This window comes from Sphaerodactylus townsendi, linkage group LG01 (genome assembly GCF_021028975.2).
Source record: "Sphaerodactylus townsendi isolate TG3544 linkage group LG01, MPM_Stown_v2.3, whole genome shotgun sequence".
Lineage (NCBI taxonomy): Eukaryota > Metazoa > Chordata > Lepidosauria > Squamata > Sphaerodactylidae > Sphaerodactylus > Sphaerodactylus townsendi.
Genome location: NC_059425.1, coordinates 97,270,652 through 97,290,593, shown reverse-complemented (window position 1 = coordinate 97,290,593; position 19,942 = coordinate 97,270,652). Strand labels below are relative to the sequence as shown.

Here is a 19,942-nt window from a genome sequence, read left to right as displayed (position 1 = left end):
ATTTCTAAACTTTCTCCCAGTTATTAAATATTTCTCCCAGTTATTAAATATTTCCCAGATGATTAGATGTTGTGGGAATCTGAATTGTCTCTATAACAAGCTAGCAACCATTTACAGATTGGAACTTTTTTGAAGACCGTTCTATTAAATGCCTATGCACAAATTTCATCAAAAAATTTTCTTCTGGCCTCTTCTGCTGCCAAACACCTTGCCGGGCTGGCAGCAGAAGTTGATATTTTTCTGTTCCTGCCTCATGCTGAAAATTCAGCCGGGGGAGGGGAAGAGTGCAATTTCACTGCTTAGCTTGGCACTATTTTCTGTAAATAGGCCCCTAAGGAGGCTGAACTGCAAGAGAAAATTCTCAATAAAGGAGTAGAGAATTTACCACAGCTCCCTCTATGGTAAAAGTTTCCTAAATTATTCTTTCAGTGGTACTTACATTAACTAGACTCATAACAGGATGTTGCTTTCCAACACGAGACAGAAATATAGTTCAACTACCTTAGTAAATACAGGATGTCAAAGCTGTATAGAATCAGAGTATTCACTGATTGTTACAAACACAGTGGATATTTATTAAGATTCTTGCAAAAAAAACCCCCATAAAAGTACCTTTACAAATGAAATTAATAGCTATACTGTATTCCCTACCTTTTCCAGATTCAGTTCTGTGTTTAGAGTATAACACTTGTACCATATGGATTTCAGAATGGAAGCAAAGGGAGTAACTCCAATTCCTGCTGCAATACATACACTAATTTGATATTGAAAGACGTCTGTTGCTGCAGCTCCGAAAGGTCCATCCACAGCTAGTCTGCAGTAACATTTACATTACATAACATAACTTCATTTGTTGCAATCAAAGATCAGCCAAGCAGTAACATTTAAACTAAGTCTGCAACATTATCATGATTTGAATGTGTTAAAACACAAAACATAATAGGTTTATATTTTCCTAAAATATTAGCTTAGGCTGATTCCGCATGGGCCAAAAACAGCAGTGTGAAAACGATGTGAAAATGGTGTAAAAGGGTTTAAAACAGTGTAAAAGGGTTTATACTGTTTTCACACCATTTTCACACTACTGTTTTTGGCCCGTGCGGAATCAGCCTTAGTTTCCATTGTTTCAAGAAAAAAGAAGCTAGTTGTATTTATGTATTTATAATTTTTAATGTGAGCAATCAAGTTGCAACCAACATATTACAACCCTTATGGGGTTTTTAAAACAAGAGATGACCAGAGGTGGCTTGCCTTTGCCTTCCTCAGCATGATAAACCTGGTCTTCTTGGTGGTCTTCTAACCACATACTAACCATGACTGACCTTGCTTGGCTTCGAAGCTCTGGTGATTCAGGCTAGTCAGGGCAATTCAGGCAGTTGTTTTATTGCCAAGCTTTGGGGGGGGGGGATTCTGCGATCCAAGGTGGATTGTGACATATTCAGACACTTAGGCACCTTCAGGCAGTAGAATGTTGGGAGCCCAAAGGGTTAACATGGAACTCCTTATGTTTGGCTAGAGTGAACTGCAAATTGTTCTTAGCCAGAGCACTGAAAGTTTTGAAGAGGAACTGAATTGAACACCAGAGGGAATGGGTACTCTGTTAGAGCTCCATTCTGTGATAGTTGAGGGTTGGTTTTAAGTGAGCCAAACTACTTTAATTAAATGCCAGGAAGGGCAGATTTAAAATAGGGAATCTGTGCCAAGGTCCTGGAGTTAACCACAACACAATGACACTCATTGATCACAATGGGGTCTTGGTTAATTTCTCTGAGGAAAACTCACCCATACATGGGCAGTGATGCTTCTGAGAGCAGTTGAGTTTTTAAAGAAATAAAGGATTGGGTTTCCTGGAGGAAACTTGCAAATCCTTCTCTGAGAAACACCGTGTGAGAGAGAAACTTTAGAGGAGAGACTGTCTTTGAGTTAGTGTCTGAGGAACTGTGTATGTTATACTTACCTTTGGTTTAGTACATAAACTAGAGCCAAACAGAAAACCAGACACTTATACTTGTGGGTCCTTATTGTGTGTATACTTGAAGTGATAGTAGCAACTTAAAGGCACTAAAGTGACCTGTATGAACCTCGTACCAACTGTAAAAAGATACTGAAACAACTTGTAAATAGTAACCTCTCAAATATATATATTCCTTTGCCAGAAAAACTTCCTGATTTAGTTCTTGTAAATAAAATCATTTGATTCTTTGTTTAACTTTATAAACCTCTGGTGCCAGTTTATTATTATTTTATTTTCTGACATTAAGGAAAAGGTTATTTAGGTGTCCCTTCCTGTCTGTGAAGTGCCCAAGATGAACAGCTAAAGAACATTCTTACTGTTTGATTTAATTTACAGAAGTGGGAAAATGCAAAGTGTACACAAATTATAAATCACCATTGTCACACTATTACATAGCAATATTGACAGACAAAAGGACTGCTCAGTCAAAGTATAACTGACCATTAGAATTTTGGAGAAAAAAATCTCCTCAGGCCACAAAGCAGTGGGAAGGCTTAAGGATACCAACAACCCTCCTCTCATCATGTTGAACAACAATATAATCAGACAACACAAGCCATCTGATCAACAATGCAATAGGACTAGAATTACAAAAGGTGAAAATGCAAAAAAAGTATCAGATAGAACATATTCATTTCAGTTATTTCTGATCATACAATTTAAATTAGGGGCATTTGGTATTAAAGAGCATATTTATCACAGTACAATAGAGCGGGAAGATATGTGAGCAAGGGACCTGGATATTTATCTAAGGCCGTTTCCGCACAGCCCTTTTATGGCGCCCTGGGGACGGCAAAAACGCCGTTCGAGGGAGCCATTAGCACTGAAACGGCGCTGCTTGCCTTGTACCGACCTATTTCAGCCCCCCTCCCAGAGGCGTCCGAGCCACAACCCTTTAAAGGGTTGTTTTGCTAACAGCGTGTGCTTGGCCCGGTCTTGATGCGAGCGGCACCGCCGGAATACGCTGTTTCCCCTCCACTCACCTTGTCGTCGTCGGCCTGCTGGCCTCCGAAGCCCTCCCTCACTGTCCTCGACCCCTGGAGGTGGGAGGGCAGCATGGAGTGGGGAGCCGAACTTCCTTTGAAATGAAGTGGGGCTGAGAAAAGAAGACGGCTCCATGTGGAGCCGCCTGTTGTCCACTTGGCCTCTCCTGCAGCCTTCGCATGCTAGCGTCTGAATAGCCTCCATACGCCGGCAGAATTCTTGCCAAGCGTGGGGGGGGTGCCCTGAGAGAACCCGTCGCGCGGAAATGGCCTAAGAATGCCATTGCAATTTTAAGGATTTTTGAAATCTGATTACTCATTTAATTGCATGGCCTCAATTAGTGGGTGCATTTGCATATTTAATTATGACTTACTGAAAAGCATCCTGGCTTTAAATTTCTATTTTCTATACTGTGCAAATTACAGCACGGGGGTACAGCACGGAGAAATGCTTCTAATCAGTTTGAGAACTTCTTGTTACATAGTAAAGAAATGAGAATGTGAAGAAGGGGCTAAAATGATACATTAAGCATTTAATCAATAAATATATTTAAAAATCTTGAGTTAAAATAAGATTTCAGGGTAGAATAAATGTACCCAATCCAAGAAGAGTGGTTCAAGAACCTGGCTACAGATCTCCAACTGGTAATAAATAAGTGTCATTAACAAAAGACAAATAAATAAGTAAAATTGTAGTGGTACATAATGTAATGTCTATTCAAATCCCATTGATCTAGGTGGGTGACTCTTCTGTTGAGAGATAAAAAATAAGGCCAAGGCTACTTGGCTACTAATCTTGTATTGTGTAAAAGAAACACTCCAAGACTAATACATTCCTCTGATATGCACAGGAAATGTTAGTTGAGTGTGTGTTTGTGTGTGTGTGTGTGTGTAAGGCCAAGACCAATGTATAAGGCCAAGACCATTGGTCTTGTGTGTGTGTGTGTGTGTGTGTGTGTGTGTACACACTCACATTATTTTATACCATTGGTCTTGGCCTTATTTTTTACCTGTTACTGACAGTGAGGCCCTTTTACTTTCTTCTTGCATCTTTTGTTGGACACAAAAATTCCCATCCTCATCTGTGGCTGCTGGTTGTTACACTTGAAGGAAGCAAAAGGGAAGGAGATGGCATCCACCCTCTCCACAGGTTTTTGCAGTGTCATCTAGTGTCATCTGCTCTTTATTACACGGGGTTTTAAAATCCCTAATTCAATGGATTAAAGATGATTTAGTAACATCAATTCACAAGGCAATTAACATACAGGATTTGAATTTAATAATTTTAATCCAGCCAGGACAAAAGGTATAGACAGTTAAATGTACACTCTTTTTGCCCTTTACTTTCTCTGGATTATGTATTGTTCATATATTGGTGGATATCTGAATAGTTATTGCTGCTTTTGTATCGGGTTGCAATATGTGTCTGCTCCTTGCATACTGAAAGCAGATGTACAAAAAATATAGATTTTGACGGCTCATGTGATGGCCTTCCCAGGAATTTAGAGCCAAACTAGACATATTGAACTTATGGACACTGATGCCATTTTAAAGTAATTAAAAAATGCTGCAAGGGTCCAGACCAGCAGCATGGGGGGCTGAGGCTCTCTTATTTCCCAGCTGCACCTTTTCAAATGCTGAAACAGTCACACTTCTCCCATGGAAACCATCATGCCTAGTTTGGCCCTTGGTATCAACATCCAGAGTATCCATTCAAGAGGTGATGTTGCTGTTATATGACTGGCACTATTTTATAACTTTGGAACAGGTTAAAATTGTTCATAATCAAGGCAGAAAAAGAAATGGGTACATGTTCAAATTAGCAAAGAAGAGATTGGCCCAGCACAACAGGCTTTGCAACAGTTCTGCAATCCCCCTTAGAAATATTTGTGGATTGTTTTTTGTTTGGGGTGTGTGTGTTTTACTTGGTTTGTTTAAATAAAATCCTAAACAAAAATACATTCATGATTTTAATTAATACTTTCCTAAACCAGTGCAACACAAAATTAAGCATGATTGCTCAGAACCAGTAGTTTATTAGAAGTAAAGTTAATCAGAAATAAGCCTTTTCCCTAAAAAGATTTAGCTCAATGTTCCCATTGACCGGGGGGTGGGGGGTGGGGGTTAAAGGAGGTTATCATTAACTGTATCATTTCCATAGTAAAATAGTAAATATTATTTGGTATGTGACATATTTTAATTAACTTTCCTGGAGTAAAACATTAAAGAGGGTGTTTGATTTTTTTAAAAGAGACCTGTGGCCCAGAATGGTAAACTGCAGCACTGCAGTCCAAGCTCTGCTCATGGCTGATGGAGGTCAGTTTCAGGTAATTAGCTCAAAGTTAAGTCAGCGTTTGATGCTTCTGAGGTTGGAAAATGAGTACCTAGGATGAAGTGTAGATGACTGGGAAGGCAATAGCAAACCACACCGTGAACATAGTCTGCTTAGTAAACATTGTGATGGGTCAGTAATGACTCAGTGCCTGCACAGCAAATTGCCTGAAAAATCTGATAATACTATATTTTGCTATATTTATAATTTAACCTGTATTCTGATATGAAAAGAGTTTCACAACTCTTCAACTAATCAACACAAGAATGACAATTTGAAATAGTATTATTAATTATCAAACCTTGGCAACTTCCAGGGCTCCTGAAATACTTTTTCTTTTGCTCCGAAGGCATTGATAAGGGCTTCCGTCCAATCCCCAACTGCCCTTACGTGTACACTGAAAAAGTCCTCTTCAGGGGCTGAAGTGAGAGTGAAAGGATGCCACTCAAGCTGTGAGATAGAAGGGCACTGCAGAAAGATATACTGACCAGCTGCCATCTTAAAACCACGCTTCTTCATATGAAGCTCCAGAACGCCGGAGGAATGAGACACTACCTGAGTCAGATTTAAAATATACTCAACACAGTCTTATTCATCAAAAGACAATACAAAGATAGATGGTGATGCAAGAAAAATTACACTCATCTGGAAGTATTATTTTTGCATAAGAAGCAGTAAACCCACCATCACCACCATCACAACATATAATCGTTCATAAGAAGATAGAAAGAATCCTATGAATTATCCTATTCGTCTTTTCTCAGCCTAGGGCAAATTACATCCTTCCCAACTATTGCTTAGGTTGAAGACCTCTATACTGGAAACTTCTGTCCTTGGGCCTGAACAAATTTGGCTCATGGAAGGGAGCTCGATATTTCATCACATTCACATCTTAGCTCATCCTGCTGGTAAATATACATCAATTGAGAATGGGAAACTTTACACTTCATTGATTTGCAAGCTGTCTTTGATTCTGTTTCCTTGAAATGCTTATGGAAGAAATTGGTGCAGTAGGGATGCTTTCTAGCCCTTCAATTATTTAATCTGTATTAGTCTGATCTACCTCATAAGATTTCTGCATCTGATCTTCATGCACCAAGATTTGTCAGCCTTCCAATTCTTATATTACTGATACTGATGTTTTTTTCTTTATTAGTAGAGAGTTCCCAACATGCTTAAAAACCTTTACCCCCCCCTCTTATTTCACACCAAAATTGCTGAGAAATCAGCTATTCTGAATCAAAATTATGTTGTTGTTTTAAATCAGAGCATCAATACTTACTATCCTGGTCTCTAGATAGCCTGAGTAAGTCTGTATTTTTAATTACTTATCCTGCTCCTCATTTTCTTGGAACTTGCACCTGCCACATACCATGACTAGTACCAGGACCTCATTGACCACTGTGCAGAGATCATATAGGACTCAGAATGGGCAATGTACATTCCTGGTAACCCAGGTGGGTTAAGGCCAAGGTACTTTTCCAAGATGGAAACAAGCCAAGTGTTTTTCCCACTTGAAGTTTTTGGGGTCCTATGCTGTGTGTTCTCCTCATCTCTTCAACTCAAAACTGGCATAAAATGATTAGTTGTTGGCCTGGATCACTGGTATTAATTTCAAGTTAAATATTTCCATTGAAATTCTCTGCTTCTTCTAGAGCTGCCAACTCCAGGTTGGGAGAGTCCTGAAGACCTGGGGCCTAACTTGGGAATAGCAGAGCTTGGGAAAAGGAGAGAGCTCAGCATAAATATAATACCATACTGACTCCCAAAACTGCCATCTTTTCCCCAAGAGGAACTGATCTCTTCAGTCTGGAGATCATTTGTAATTCTTGGAGAACTCTAGGCCCCACTTGGAGCCTGGAAATCTTGTACTTGACCATCTCTGATTTTTAGCAAGTAACTGGAGTAAGAAAGTAGATGCAAAAACTGTTGGATTTGCTACTCCCCAACTATGTGCTCTGGGATTAAATAAAGCTTTTTCTCTAATAAGAAACAACCTTGAGATGCAAGATTAGTTATCTCTCACGTCTGATGCTAAATTTAATTTGATCTCCTTTTGCTTTGGTTTTTTTTAACCATGGATATCTTTCACTTGCAGTGGATACCTTTGTTTTTGTACGGTTCCATCTTATCACCATTTCTTCTCTTTGGCTAACTTTAATGCTTGCCAATTGAAGAGCCATTTAGAAGATTCGCCAGTATTTCTTGGAAAAAAAAGTTTTGTCCTTGCAACTCTCACACTTCTTAAACGACAGATTTCTTAAACTATTTTACTTCTCCTTTCTATTGTCAGGATGGGCCCCTTGGCTCATTCCCCCCCTTCCTCCTTCAGCCTTCCAGGAAACGAAAGCTAAAATGCAGCCACAGCCCTCCGAGGTGTGGCCAAGCCCCTATCCTTTGTAATGTTAATTCTGTATTTGAATGTTGGTATTCTTCCCTTTGTTATCTTACTGCAACTGCGTCTCTTGGGCCCGGCAAGGGGGCGGGCCAAGAGCAGCAGGGATTTAAGGTTTGGTTCTTTCTATATTCCCCAGAATTCGTCTATCCCTTGCATGCATCAGTCCTCAATAAAGTCTTACATTTTTTAAAAGAAAAACTACAGGTCGCTTTATTCTGGGACTGCGGTCTCACAGCTATCTCTTTCACTCTCTCTCTTGCTCTTTTAGAGTGCTCCCCCTGTCATTGTAAAAATTACCATCTCTTTAATCTTCTATCAGATAATGATAGACAATAGACATGGCTCATGACAGTTACCAAATACATATCTGTGGCTCTAAGACCTCAAGAGGGTAATCTGAGCCCAGGTCGATTATTACTGTGGAACACTAGCCTTCTATTTCACTTTTGAATAGTTTATGCACAACAACAGCAACAATAAAAACCTACAGGATCATTATATACTTATTTGTACTCTTCAGTCACCCATTTGTTCAGGAATGGCTAAAGATAGATCTTGCCCATTGTGATAGTGATAACTTGGACTCAAATAGTTAAATTGAAAAGTTGTGGCGCTCATATATTTTTAGCTTAAAAAGATTATTTACTCGGTTATCCTGACACGCTTAAAGGAAAAGAGTGTTACATGTTGCAGCTGTTTATAAAAGGGAGTATAGTTACTCCTATCCTGTCTGAAAATAGACTTGGCTATAATATGTTTTCTGATATGAAGTCCTTGGCTCTTCTACTACACAGGGTCCCTCCGGGGCTACTAACTTTTGGGTCCTCTGGACTCCCTGGCAATCCTGGACTCCCTGGCAATCCTGGTCCCCCAGGTACATATAGAGGCAGCCTTAATCTCAGTTTCATGTCTCAGCCTTCTCAGCCAAATATATTTGTTAAGTTACTCTGACAATCTTCCAAGATTTGATATGCAGCTGGCCTCATGTTCCAAGTGGCCGTATCAAGGTTCCCTCCCTTTTTTGCCATTTCCTCTGCAAAGCTTTAATGAACACATGTTGTTTGTTTTACTTCCAGTAACTTAATATGCTAAATTATTGGCAAAATAAGTATTATGATGCTATTTGGCACCTGTATAATCGGAAACTGCTTGCCAAATGAGGTAGGGGCGGGAGGAGGAGTGTAGGATGAAACTGCAAAGATACGCCTTTAACAATCAATTATAAAAAGTGTATGCCAAGCTCTGATTAAATGTCTCTGAACCCAAATCTTCAGACACCACATGTGATCACATGTATTCTGCTTTTTGGCTTGAATAAACAACCTCACTGATCAAGAAACAGTCATCTATCTTTGCTTGCTGATCTGGTTTTTAGTAGCTGGACCTTACAGACAGGAGGTCACAATAGAATGAAGGAGCAATTTTAACTTTAGCAAAAATGACTAAACTGAGGTGGTCATACTTTGGTCACATAATGAGAAGACAATAGTTACTGGACAAAACAATAATGCTAGAAAAAGTTGAAGGCAGCAGGAAAAGTGGGAGATCCAACATGAGATGGCATGACTCTGTCAAGGAAGCCATGACCTTCAGTTTGCAAGACAGAACAATAGGATGTTTTAAAGAACATTGATTAATAGGGTTGCCATGAGTACGAAGTACTTGATAGCACTTAACAAAATACATAGAAAATACAATGGCCAGTGTGAAGAGATTGCATGCTGGGAGAAATTTTCAGGAGTGAACATTCTATATGTGGCAGGCAGTTTAACTGAAGTCTCATACAGAGGAGGTGGGCTAGAAGCTGTTTAAATGGGTGCGTGTAGTTATGTCACTGGAGATGGTTTAATATTCTGCTAGAACTTGGAACTTGAAACTGATAAACTGTAACTACATACCAAAGAGTTACTTTGTGCACTGTGTACTGTAACAAACTTGGGCTTCAGATAAATTTATTTGCTTTTGCTTACTCCTTTAGAACTATAGGCAATGCTACTATAGTTAACCATATTAGGCTATTATTTTATGGTTAACTGTGATTTGGACAGTATTGGTTTTTTATCAGATGAATATAAGTTATATTAATTAAAGATGAATATAAGTTATATTAGCTAAAGCTGCTTTGATCATCAATAAATGTTTACTTCTCAATAAGATTAAAGAATTTTTTTTTAAATCTTGGCTCTGAGTGCTTTGTGTTAGCCAAATCAGAATCCACGCAGTGGTGTTACCGCCTAGGAAAATAGCCAAATTATTTTCCTGAGTCAAGCTACACAACTACACTGGCTCCATGTCAAGACGCAGAGACTTGTGTGGTTCAGAAGCCCCCACGAGGCTCACAAAGAATGTGTCAATGTTATATGATTTCCCATTGCGTCTGCCCCTTTTAGGATATAGTGAAAGCCCTTTTTGTGCTAAATTTTGTCTAGATTTATATTTTAGCTAGGTTTTTCAATCGGTTTACGGTTTTGTCATTGTTAATGTAGGATATTCTTACCTATAAGTATATGTGTTTATTCTTTAAAGTTTTCTTTAATGTTTAAGTTTAGAAACGTTATTTTCGATATTTGTGTTTGTTAGTAAAAGCAGTAGCCTGTAGAAGCTGATATTAAGGGACAAGGAAGCTAGCCCTGGAATGCAGCTTAGACCAACACCCTGCTAACTCCTTAGCAAAGACAGACCCCCTTTGGTTTTTCAAATTAAATCTGATAGCAGCACCCAGAGGTTCCAGCCATTGGAAAACGTGTCAGGACCACCATTGGACAGTTTGAACTCCCCTTTGTTGCGGAGCTGAGGCGCAGGAGCCTCAGATCATAACCGAAGGAAACAGCCATCTGATAACGCAGATAGCTGGGTGCGGTAGCAAGCCTACCCAGATTCTCTGAATGGATCTTCTCCGCTCTCCTTTCAGAACCATTGCAAAATCTCACGGGAAGACGCTTGACAGCGAGATTTCGTGATCCCATTCACAAAAGTTGTAACTATATCTTTCTTTTGTATTAATGTTTCTTTATTGGTGTTCGGTAAGGGACCTGCCCCCTTACCTTCCCCTTTTACCTGCCCCTTTGCCCCCTTTGATGTTGGTGAATAAAAGTTCTTGCGCTTGGTTGCAAGGTGCGATTCTCCTGCCCGAGCTGTCACCACCGCTTCCAAATAAAATACTTTGCCTTGGAGAAACACCGGCTTCCTGCGCCTCAATACGTTGCTGAGCTGAAATAACTTATTGTTACCCGAGCAACAGCGGTAACAGTGGCAAGTAGTTCCTCTTGCTCTACAGCCAGTCTTTAAATTATCTTTGTTATTTTTTGGACATAATTTCATGGGAATCATTTGATACTATGAACACCAGCCAATCACAGAAACAACTAGCTGTTCTGAACAGAATTGTGCAATTCATTTATCTTTAAATGTTCAAGAATTAGCTACAGTTTGCTCTGGGAAGCATAATTCTTTACAGTTCACAAGCCCTCTCTATTTTTAATATAATTATTTTGCATATCTTGTAGTTCAATGTCAGATTGTTGCAGGAAAACTAATTTTTAAAAAAGCAATACTAAGAGTTGAGTACTAAAGTAGTCATGAATATGGTAATGAAAATGGTGGCATCAACAGAGAAAGGACAGAAAAAAGTTCTTTTGATGAAGCAAGATAACTATATATTTTGATTTCAACACTGATAATAATGATTAGAATATATACTCACCTTTGTAATGACAATTTCTTGCTGAAACCGCCACAGTCTAATCATTCTCTCACAGATATATAATATCACAGGACTTAAGACCCACTTCCAAGCCTGTTTTTAATAATATGAACAGAATTTTTAATACACACATACACCCTTAAACTTCTTGAGCACTACACTATTATAATCAGTCTTTACCTTGCTGCTGTTAGGAGCATGCTTAGTCATCACTCTCAAAATTCTTAGCTATAAGGGTAATTGCCACTCCATATTCTGAGAATACAGATTTCCATGCTTTTACATTTTACCGGTTGTTATGCATTTGTTTTGGGTTCCTGTGATGGATCAGTGGCACTTTTCCATTGCTGGAATGTAAGAAGAAGGTCAGCTAGCTAAAACTATTATGTGCTACCATCTTTGAAGTAATTGCAAGCATTCCTCTCTGCTAGTCTTGCCCATTGATCCTGATAATGGCGGAACAAACTGATATGGTTGTTCAGCCCAAACTGTGATCTCCATTTCTAGGACTCCCAGTTGGTCCGGGTAATTCCTCAAAACTACTGCAAAAACTGACTTCCATACAATTGTTTGCTATTCTTGGATTACTGGCAGATGTTACAATATGTTGAACAAATACCAGTGTATGGCTCACTGCCTCAGTGCACAGATGTGAAGATTATAGGTCTGAACATGTTCTTAACTTTGAAACAGTTGATCAGCATAATCAACTTTGAAAGCATTGGTCAACTTTTTAGGAAGAGCGTTCACCAGGTGGCAACAAATAATCTTTGTCCACATTCCTGACATGTGCTGATGTCTGCATGCCAGTCTTATCTAGCAAGGGCATCTATGTACACAGGCATAGTTGCTGCATTTTAAACTCTTCTCAAAGTGCTAACAGAGTTACATCCTTCTAAGTTCATTGAAGTCAGTGGATTTAGATATATGTAACTGTGGTCAGGATTGTACTGTCAGCATCTTTTTGAACACTTTGTCCCAATCCAGCAAAGGGGATCTACACCAGCGAGGATGCCCTCTGTGGCTCACAATTGCTGAGTCAGGATGCATATCTGTATGTTCAATAAAACTTTAACTCTTATTTCTGTCAATGACAGAATACTGAAGACTGGAGATACTGTAGCAGCATTTCAGATAGTTTCCTCTCTATGCTTGTGCTTCTAACGTATTGCATTGGCCAGAACTTGACCCAAAAAGTTGATTTATGCTGAAATTATCTATTTTAATTTAATTTATTATACTGTTTTTATTGTCAGTAATTACACTTAACAGATCTATAGCATTAACTTCCTTAGATCTTGAGATATTATAGCTGATAATGGCACTTCCTGGTCATATATACTGATCATGCTATTGATCAAAGCTAATTAGCTAGCTATATATATATTAATTCTGTTCAGCTGAACTACAATAGCTTTAGATAATTGAATATAGCATAAGAACAGAGGCGTATAGTGAGCAAATGGCACCTAGAGACAATGAGGTCTCCATGCACCCCCCCACTCAGGAGTGGAGCTCAGGGGCATGGCCTACCCCCAAGTCCCCCATCCTGAACCCAAAGAGAAAGCACTTACAGGCCTCCAGCAACATGCCTTTTAGAGGCCAAGGTTGAGGCAGGGGAGTGGCGGGGTCACACTCCCATGGGGCCATGCCCCTTGCAGGGCCACCCCCAATCACCTACTGGGTCAGGAAACATGGTGCCTCTGTTCCCCAGTCTGCACAAAACAGCTCTGTTCAATGAAAACCTGACCCTTTAACAGGCCTAGTCCAGCCTCTCAACTATTTTTTCAAGTTATGGTGAGCACATTTCAACCACACACCAATGAACCTTTGCTAAATATGCAAATTAATAAATATGCAATAATTTGAATATTTAGGAAAGGCTCATGGGTATGTGGTTGAAATATGCTCACCATAACTTGAAAAGATAGTTGAGAGGTAAGACTAGTCCTGCTAAAGGGCAAGGATTTTTCTGCACAGAGTTACTTTGTGCAAGCCGGGGAACAGAGGCGCCATATTTTCTGACCTGGTTGGTAGGGGTGTGTGGCCCTGCAGATGTCAGATATTTAAGAAGATGTCAGATATTTAAGAAGTGCAAACATTCATTTTCACATGTTAGTTTTGGGATGTGAAAAATAATTTACAGTGTCTCATTTTAACCAGCAAAGGTATAGAAAGCTGGTTTTTAATTAACTGGTCACTCTGTTTAGCACAAATGCTTGGATTTTTATGTGTGTATTTATGTTGTCATTTATAGTCCACCTTTCTCATTTGGAGCCAATACAATTCAATGAACAATATAATGTTTCATAAACAATATAGTGGGATTAGGGTTGTAGAACCAATCAGAAATCTAAAAACAGAAACTGAAGCAAAGAAAAAGTCTTACCATGACACACTGATACAAAAACTAAATAGTAGGATCCTAGTTTCAGTAAGCTGAACACAGTAATATAGACCATAGTCACTAATAATTTATTAAGGCAACGTTGTGAATCATTTAGTACAGTGAAACTTTATGACCTGCATTGATGAAGCTGATTTTTAAAATCAATTTATCAGAAAGTCCCTCTGCAGAACCATTAATTGTTCCCACTAGATGAGTACTTCTCCAAGTCACTTTGTGACTGAGTTGTGATACTTGAGGAGGAAGAGTATGGGCAGGGAGGGTGATGGATCACAAAGCCTATCGCTTGGGATTCCTATTATTTATTTATTATATTTGAATGCTTCCCCATGAGGGCTCAGGGTGGATTCCATTATATAAATACAATAAAATATAGTAAACGTCAATTAACATACAATAAATACAAAACTATATAGTCATTCTAAAACTTAAAAATGATACCTTCAAAACTGGAATGGATGGTGATTAAAATCTCAGTATAATTATAGCAGCAATAATAGTGGGGCGGGGTTAGGATTAGGATTATAATTAGAAGCAGGTAGAATATGTCTGGATTTCTGTATCTTAGGGAATAAACAAACAAGACTACTGTTTTGCATAAAAGGTGAAGAAAACCTATCTTAGAAGGTTAAGATAATTTATCTTGTTATTGCAAGAAGTATCAAGAAATTAAATATATGAATGGTGTTGTTTTATTCACTGTCTGTCCATCGGACTTTGTCAAGAAATTGTACTCATTTTATGTTTATATTTTTAAAATTCAATAAAATTATTTGGAATAATAGTGAGGTGGGGGGGGGGAGAGAGAAGGAAATGGGGGAAGTGGGAAGAGGGAGGCCAACATTGGTAGAAATCATTGATTACACCATTACTTCATAGACGATAAACTTGGAGAAACAGTTTCATTTTACAAACCCTGAGGAACCGCATCAAGTCCTGGTTCTCATCAGCCAGAGTATTCTACCAAGCTGGGGGAAGGGGTGAAAACACCCTGGCCCTGGTTGAGGCCTGGGATCTCTTTTGAGCCTGGGATCACCAGTAGGTTGTTACTTGCTGATTGTGGCCCTCTTTGGGGGATGTAATAGGAGAGGTGGGCACATAGGTTTGATGGCCCCAGGGCTTTAAAGATTAGCACCAGAACCTTGAACCTAATTTGGTACTCCAATGCAGCTGGAGCCAATGCAGCTGCTGAACCTAAGGGAAGCTCTGCTTAGAGTAAGTTGCAGTACTCCAGTCTAGAGGTGATTGCTGCTTGTATCACTGTAGCCAGGTCAGTTTGGGACAGGTAGAATGCCAATAATCTCGCTTGGCGAAGATGATAAACATTACTGCATGTAACAGAGACCTAAATTTATGTTACAGTGAACATGTGTATGCATGCACATATATGTGCATGCATAAGTTTGTAAGAAAGAGCCACTGTGCATTCATTTTACAGATGAACCTGGGGATGAGGCCCTGGATAAATCTGAGGTTTCAATCATACATTCAGCTGTGCATGCATTGAATATAACATGATAATTACACAATGCATTTATAGAGTGAAATCTGGTGTCCAGTGTGATCCAAAAAGTGCTAGTCACTTCATAGAAGTGGCACCATTAAATTGAGAACCCCATTAAAGAATGACACTGATGTGAACCTACATTCCTCTGCATAGCAAGATTGTTGATCCTGGAGTTAAAAAGGAAAAGAAAGCACAAGTTTAAATGGGCCAGATCCCACTTTATTATATGCTGCCTGCGGAAACATTTGCTTCGGCTTTCGAAGCTATAGTGGTGCTTGTAAAATGTCTCTGATGAAAAGTAGATCATGGTCCTAATTACTTGTTAAAGAAAAGCAAAAGCAAAGGGCTTTCTTTTTTCTGTTTGTATTGCACAGGCATAAAAACCCTGGTGAAGAATTTTTAAACTATTTGATACCTTCTCTGAGAATTCAGCTAAGGCTTTCAAATAGGCTCCTTTGATCCTTTAGCAAGCAGCTGTATAAAGCGTTATCTTTAAAGTGTCCTTTTGTTGGAAATGAATAGTCTTTGATGGCCTGTTGAGTGACCAAGCTTGTCTCCTTGTATTCAGGATACTTGCCTTTTGCCAAGGTGATGAAATCATTAATATTGACATTAACTGCTCCTGAATGGGTTGAAAATGAGGACTGCGGATTCAAGCTTTTGTACAATAATGGCAGATTAGCATCATAGGTAAGGAAGCCTGGTAAAATCTGCAAGGCTGTTCCCTATACATGAAGACAGCATTGTACACTCAAAACAAAACAACGGTCTGGAATTCTGCAAAAAAAGGCTGTTACTCAGTTTCTTAGCTAGCTTGATGAATTGACACTTGATTATCTAAAAGCAAAAGCTAAGCACTTTCAAAAGAAATGTAGATCTACTCAACCATGAATATTACTCGATGACCTTGGCCTCATCATTCAGACAAGCAACCCAATCCACAGCCCCCTGCCAGGGACAGCACCACGGCTGTGCTGCTGCTTCCAGAGGGCTTTCTGGTGGCATGGGGAGGCAGAAAAACAAAAAAATGACAACCCCCCCCCCACCAGAAAGTCCTTCCTAGGGCTTTGTGGGATTGGGCAAAATGCCTAAAAATTGTATTTGATATCAAGGGTATGAACCAAGGATTTGAAGAATCAAAATGGGATTTCTGTATAGAGACCAGCAGGTCAAACTGCAAGTAGAAACTTGTCAGTGGTTATGAAGGCAAGCAAAGATTAAATCTTTAAATTCTTGTCAATAAGGGCCAGTGACAGAAGAATACATTTTATAACTTTGTTAGCACTAGCTGTAGGGGATAGCTACATGAGTAAACAAAGCAATAAAGAGAGCAGAGGTTAGAATAGAAATGGATGTGATTAGTTAAATTGAAAAAGTGTTTTTCTAAATCTTAATGAACACTGAACACTGAAATGATAATGAGAGATTCGTATGTACTTGTATTTTACTATAATTCAATTCTAGTAGAATCAATGTTTGTATAATCTGTTAAAGTAAAATCATTCTTAACATGGGAAAAGGGAACTTTATGAGTCTAAGGAATGTATGTAAAATTTGTATACCCTGGAGAGATTTCTCTCTCTGGGAGCAAACTTAGGAATGTAGGAAAAACTGGGTATCCTTGAAAACCAGAAAAGTAGAATTTAGTTTGCATATGGGCAGAGGGACGTGAGCAGATGACATGCAGCTTTAATGTGACAATGGCTGATTCCGCATGGGCCAAAAACATCAGTGTGAAAACGGTGTGAAAACAGTATAAACCCTTTTACACCGTTTTAAACCCTTTTACACCATTTTCACACCAGTTTCAAACTGCTGTTTTTGGCCCATGCGGAATCAGCCAATGTTTTAGTCAGAGAAGCAATTTGATTCAGAGGCTGTCTTAATGTGACAAGAAGACAGAATCATCCAATCAGATTTTAAGGTTCATGCTAGAAAGCACGTGAAAGGGGTATGATCTTATGGGATACGTTTTCAGGTATGATTATGTGACGTATGTATTCTTTGTATCTATAAAAATGAAGTATTTTCCTGGTTAAGGTGTGACTCTGCTAGAGTTACCCTGGTCAGATGCCTATGCTGTCCAGTAAACTTATCTTTTGGTTTCAAACCTGCTTCTTGGGTATTTTCTAACTTAGTCTTAAAACAACTCAACTGTGCAGGACCAGAGATGCGGTCCTGGCCTCACAGTTTAATGGGCTTAGCCACCCCAAAGAGAGGTGTAAGTCCAAGCCCCAGGCTGCGGCATAACCGTCTGCAAACCTTGTGGTGGAAGCTAACTAACATTAGCCCCACCACTAGGCATGCCTCCAGCACACCCGCACTAAGTCTACAGGGCTGGCAGCAGTGTAGGAGCACTGATGCCAGTGCCCAGCGCTGTGTCCGGCTATCCCAGAGGGCACAGCATCCACCCACAGACATGTTTGTCCCTCCACTGGGGTAAGTGCCCCAAAAGGGCAAATCCACCAGTGCAGGCTCACACCTCCACATTGTGATTCCCCCCCACCCCCAGGAGGATTGGGCTGTAAGCCTAACTACTTCACAGGGCTATTCTGAGGATAACATGAAAAAAGAAAAAGAGAAGATGTGATGGGTACTTTGAACCAAACATTTTAACTGTCTTGGTTTCCTGTTTTTGGTATTGTTTAGGTGACTGTCATGCCCCCACAGAAGCTTTTATTATTTTCAATGTTAAGTATCAGTTTCCCATAGATAGCATGGGTTTAGTTTTCTATATAGTCTCCGAAGGGAGGGAATTTTGTTAGCCCCTGTCCCTTTAAGAAGTTTCCCAAGAGGCAGTCTTTCTTTATCACCCAGTAATCCCCCTGTTCAGTCAGTTCAGTTCAGTACAGGTGCCTAAGGAGTCAGGAGGCACTGCAGCAGTATTTTACCAGTCAAAGGTGTACAGAGAGCACGAAGTTGAAGTTTACAGAGAATAGTAGCCAGATAAAGACTCTAGGAACTTAAAGAAGTGGACTTTCCTGGAAGCTGTCAAAGAAAGAACAAAAGTCTACAGCTTTTACTGTCCAGTGAAGGAAGTACTTTATTTTAAATAGACCCTGGGAGGAGTTAGGGTCTCTATTCTTCTAAATATTAAACCTTTTATTTGAACGGTTAAACCTTGCTTGTGATTCTCCCACTGTGTTCTGGCTAGGCACAGGGTACCAGAAACAGTTATGCTTGGGGAACAGAACAGTGACACTGATGCTATTGGCTTTTATATACATTATGGTCCCATACATCTACTTTGATTGTTTAGTAGTGGGTGTTAATTACTGAAACAGATGTATAAATTCCTTGGCTGTTTGGTTACTGCATCTGAGTTCATAAATATCACAATTTTTGTATGCTGTAGTTGGGCTGTGTAAAACAACAGAAAGAAGCTTTTAATGAAATGGCTGCAAATACTGAAATACATGGTAACTGACCCTGGTCATTTTTTCTCAGGAAGGGGTCAGATATCTCCCCAACTCTTACCTGGTAGGTCAGGAAAAGGGAATATTTCAGAAGTTTGGGAACTGGGCTTACCTAAAAGAAAGTCTGTGGAATAGACCAGTGTGAACCTAGACTGAGTGAAGGAAAGCTACAGGAAAAATAACCTAGAGGAGGCTAAAAAATTTCCATTTGAAGCTTGGAGCTGAAGCTGAGGGGAGATGAGAAGAGAATTCTTGGACAAATATTAAACAGGAAGATCTATCTTGAACTTGAAGGGGTCTGGATTATTAGGGACCATAACTCTAGATCACATATCTACACTGCCTGTGTAATTTGTAGGCAGTGGCGAGCAGTTTTATCCAAGGAGAGCATTGGGTAGATTTTTTGATGTTAAACATGTGCTAACTCTTCAACTCGTGGGATAGGTTAGAGGTCATATTGTGACAATGATGATGATAGGGTTTTTAAAAGTCACCTATCACCAATTAAAGAACTATGGATATTAAGCATAATTTTATCCCACAACATAGTTACTCTGAACATTACAAGACTTTCACTATGTTACTCTGGGTGTGTAGAAAGATGCTCATTAATTTCAATATGTGGAATAAGAAGAAGAAGAAGAAGAAGAAGAAGAAGAAGAAGAAGAACAAGAGTTTGGATGTATATCCCCCCTTTCTCTCCTGTAGGAGACTCAAAGGGGCTTACAATCTCCTTGCCCTTCCCCCCTCACAACAAACACCCTGTGAGGTGGGTGGGGCTGAGAGAGCTCTGAAAAGCTGTGACTAGCCCAAGGTCACCCGGCTGGTGTGTGTGGGAGTGTACAGGCTAATCTGAATTCCCCAGAATAAGCAGTAAACTGTCATTTATATTCCTATACTATATTGATTTATTATGAGAGGTACTGTATCTTAGCTGTAGTTCATGGAAACTCATTCAACAACATGCAAGCAGAGTAGTTGCAACTAATATTTTCATGTGGGAACTAATCTAGGTCATCCACTAATAACACTGCAAATTATTGCCCTTTTCCTCTTTTAACTTGGTATTTTTATTCCTGTTCTCTTTCTCCTCACTGCAAATGTTTTGTGAATAGCAGCAGTGGTGGGATGCAAACATTTTAACAACAGGTTCCGATGGTGGTGGGATTCAAATAATGACTG

At 39.5% G+C, this 19,942-nt stretch overlaps 1 protein-coding gene across 2 annotated transcripts in view; it reads right to left on the bottom strand.

Annotated features, from left to right (window-relative positions):
- The window catches only part of NOX3 (NADPH oxidase 3), a 49,125-nt gene that overhangs the window by 15,777 nt on the left and 13,406 nt on the right, over positions 1–19,942 (bottom strand). For both annotated transcript variants that reach the window (XR_007245432.1, XM_048507455.1), the window contains exons 8-10: positions 11,431–11,523; positions 5,631–5,884; positions 652–814 (exon numbers count right to left, since the gene is read on the bottom strand). Coding sequence is in view for 1 of the 2 variants with exons in the window: in XM_048507455.1 (XP_048363412.1) it covers positions 652–814; positions 5,631–5,884; positions 11,431–11,523 (510 nt within the window). In the remaining variant the exon portion in view is untranslated. The remainder of the gene's footprint in view (positions 1–651; positions 815–5,630; positions 5,885–11,430; positions 11,524–19,942) is intronic.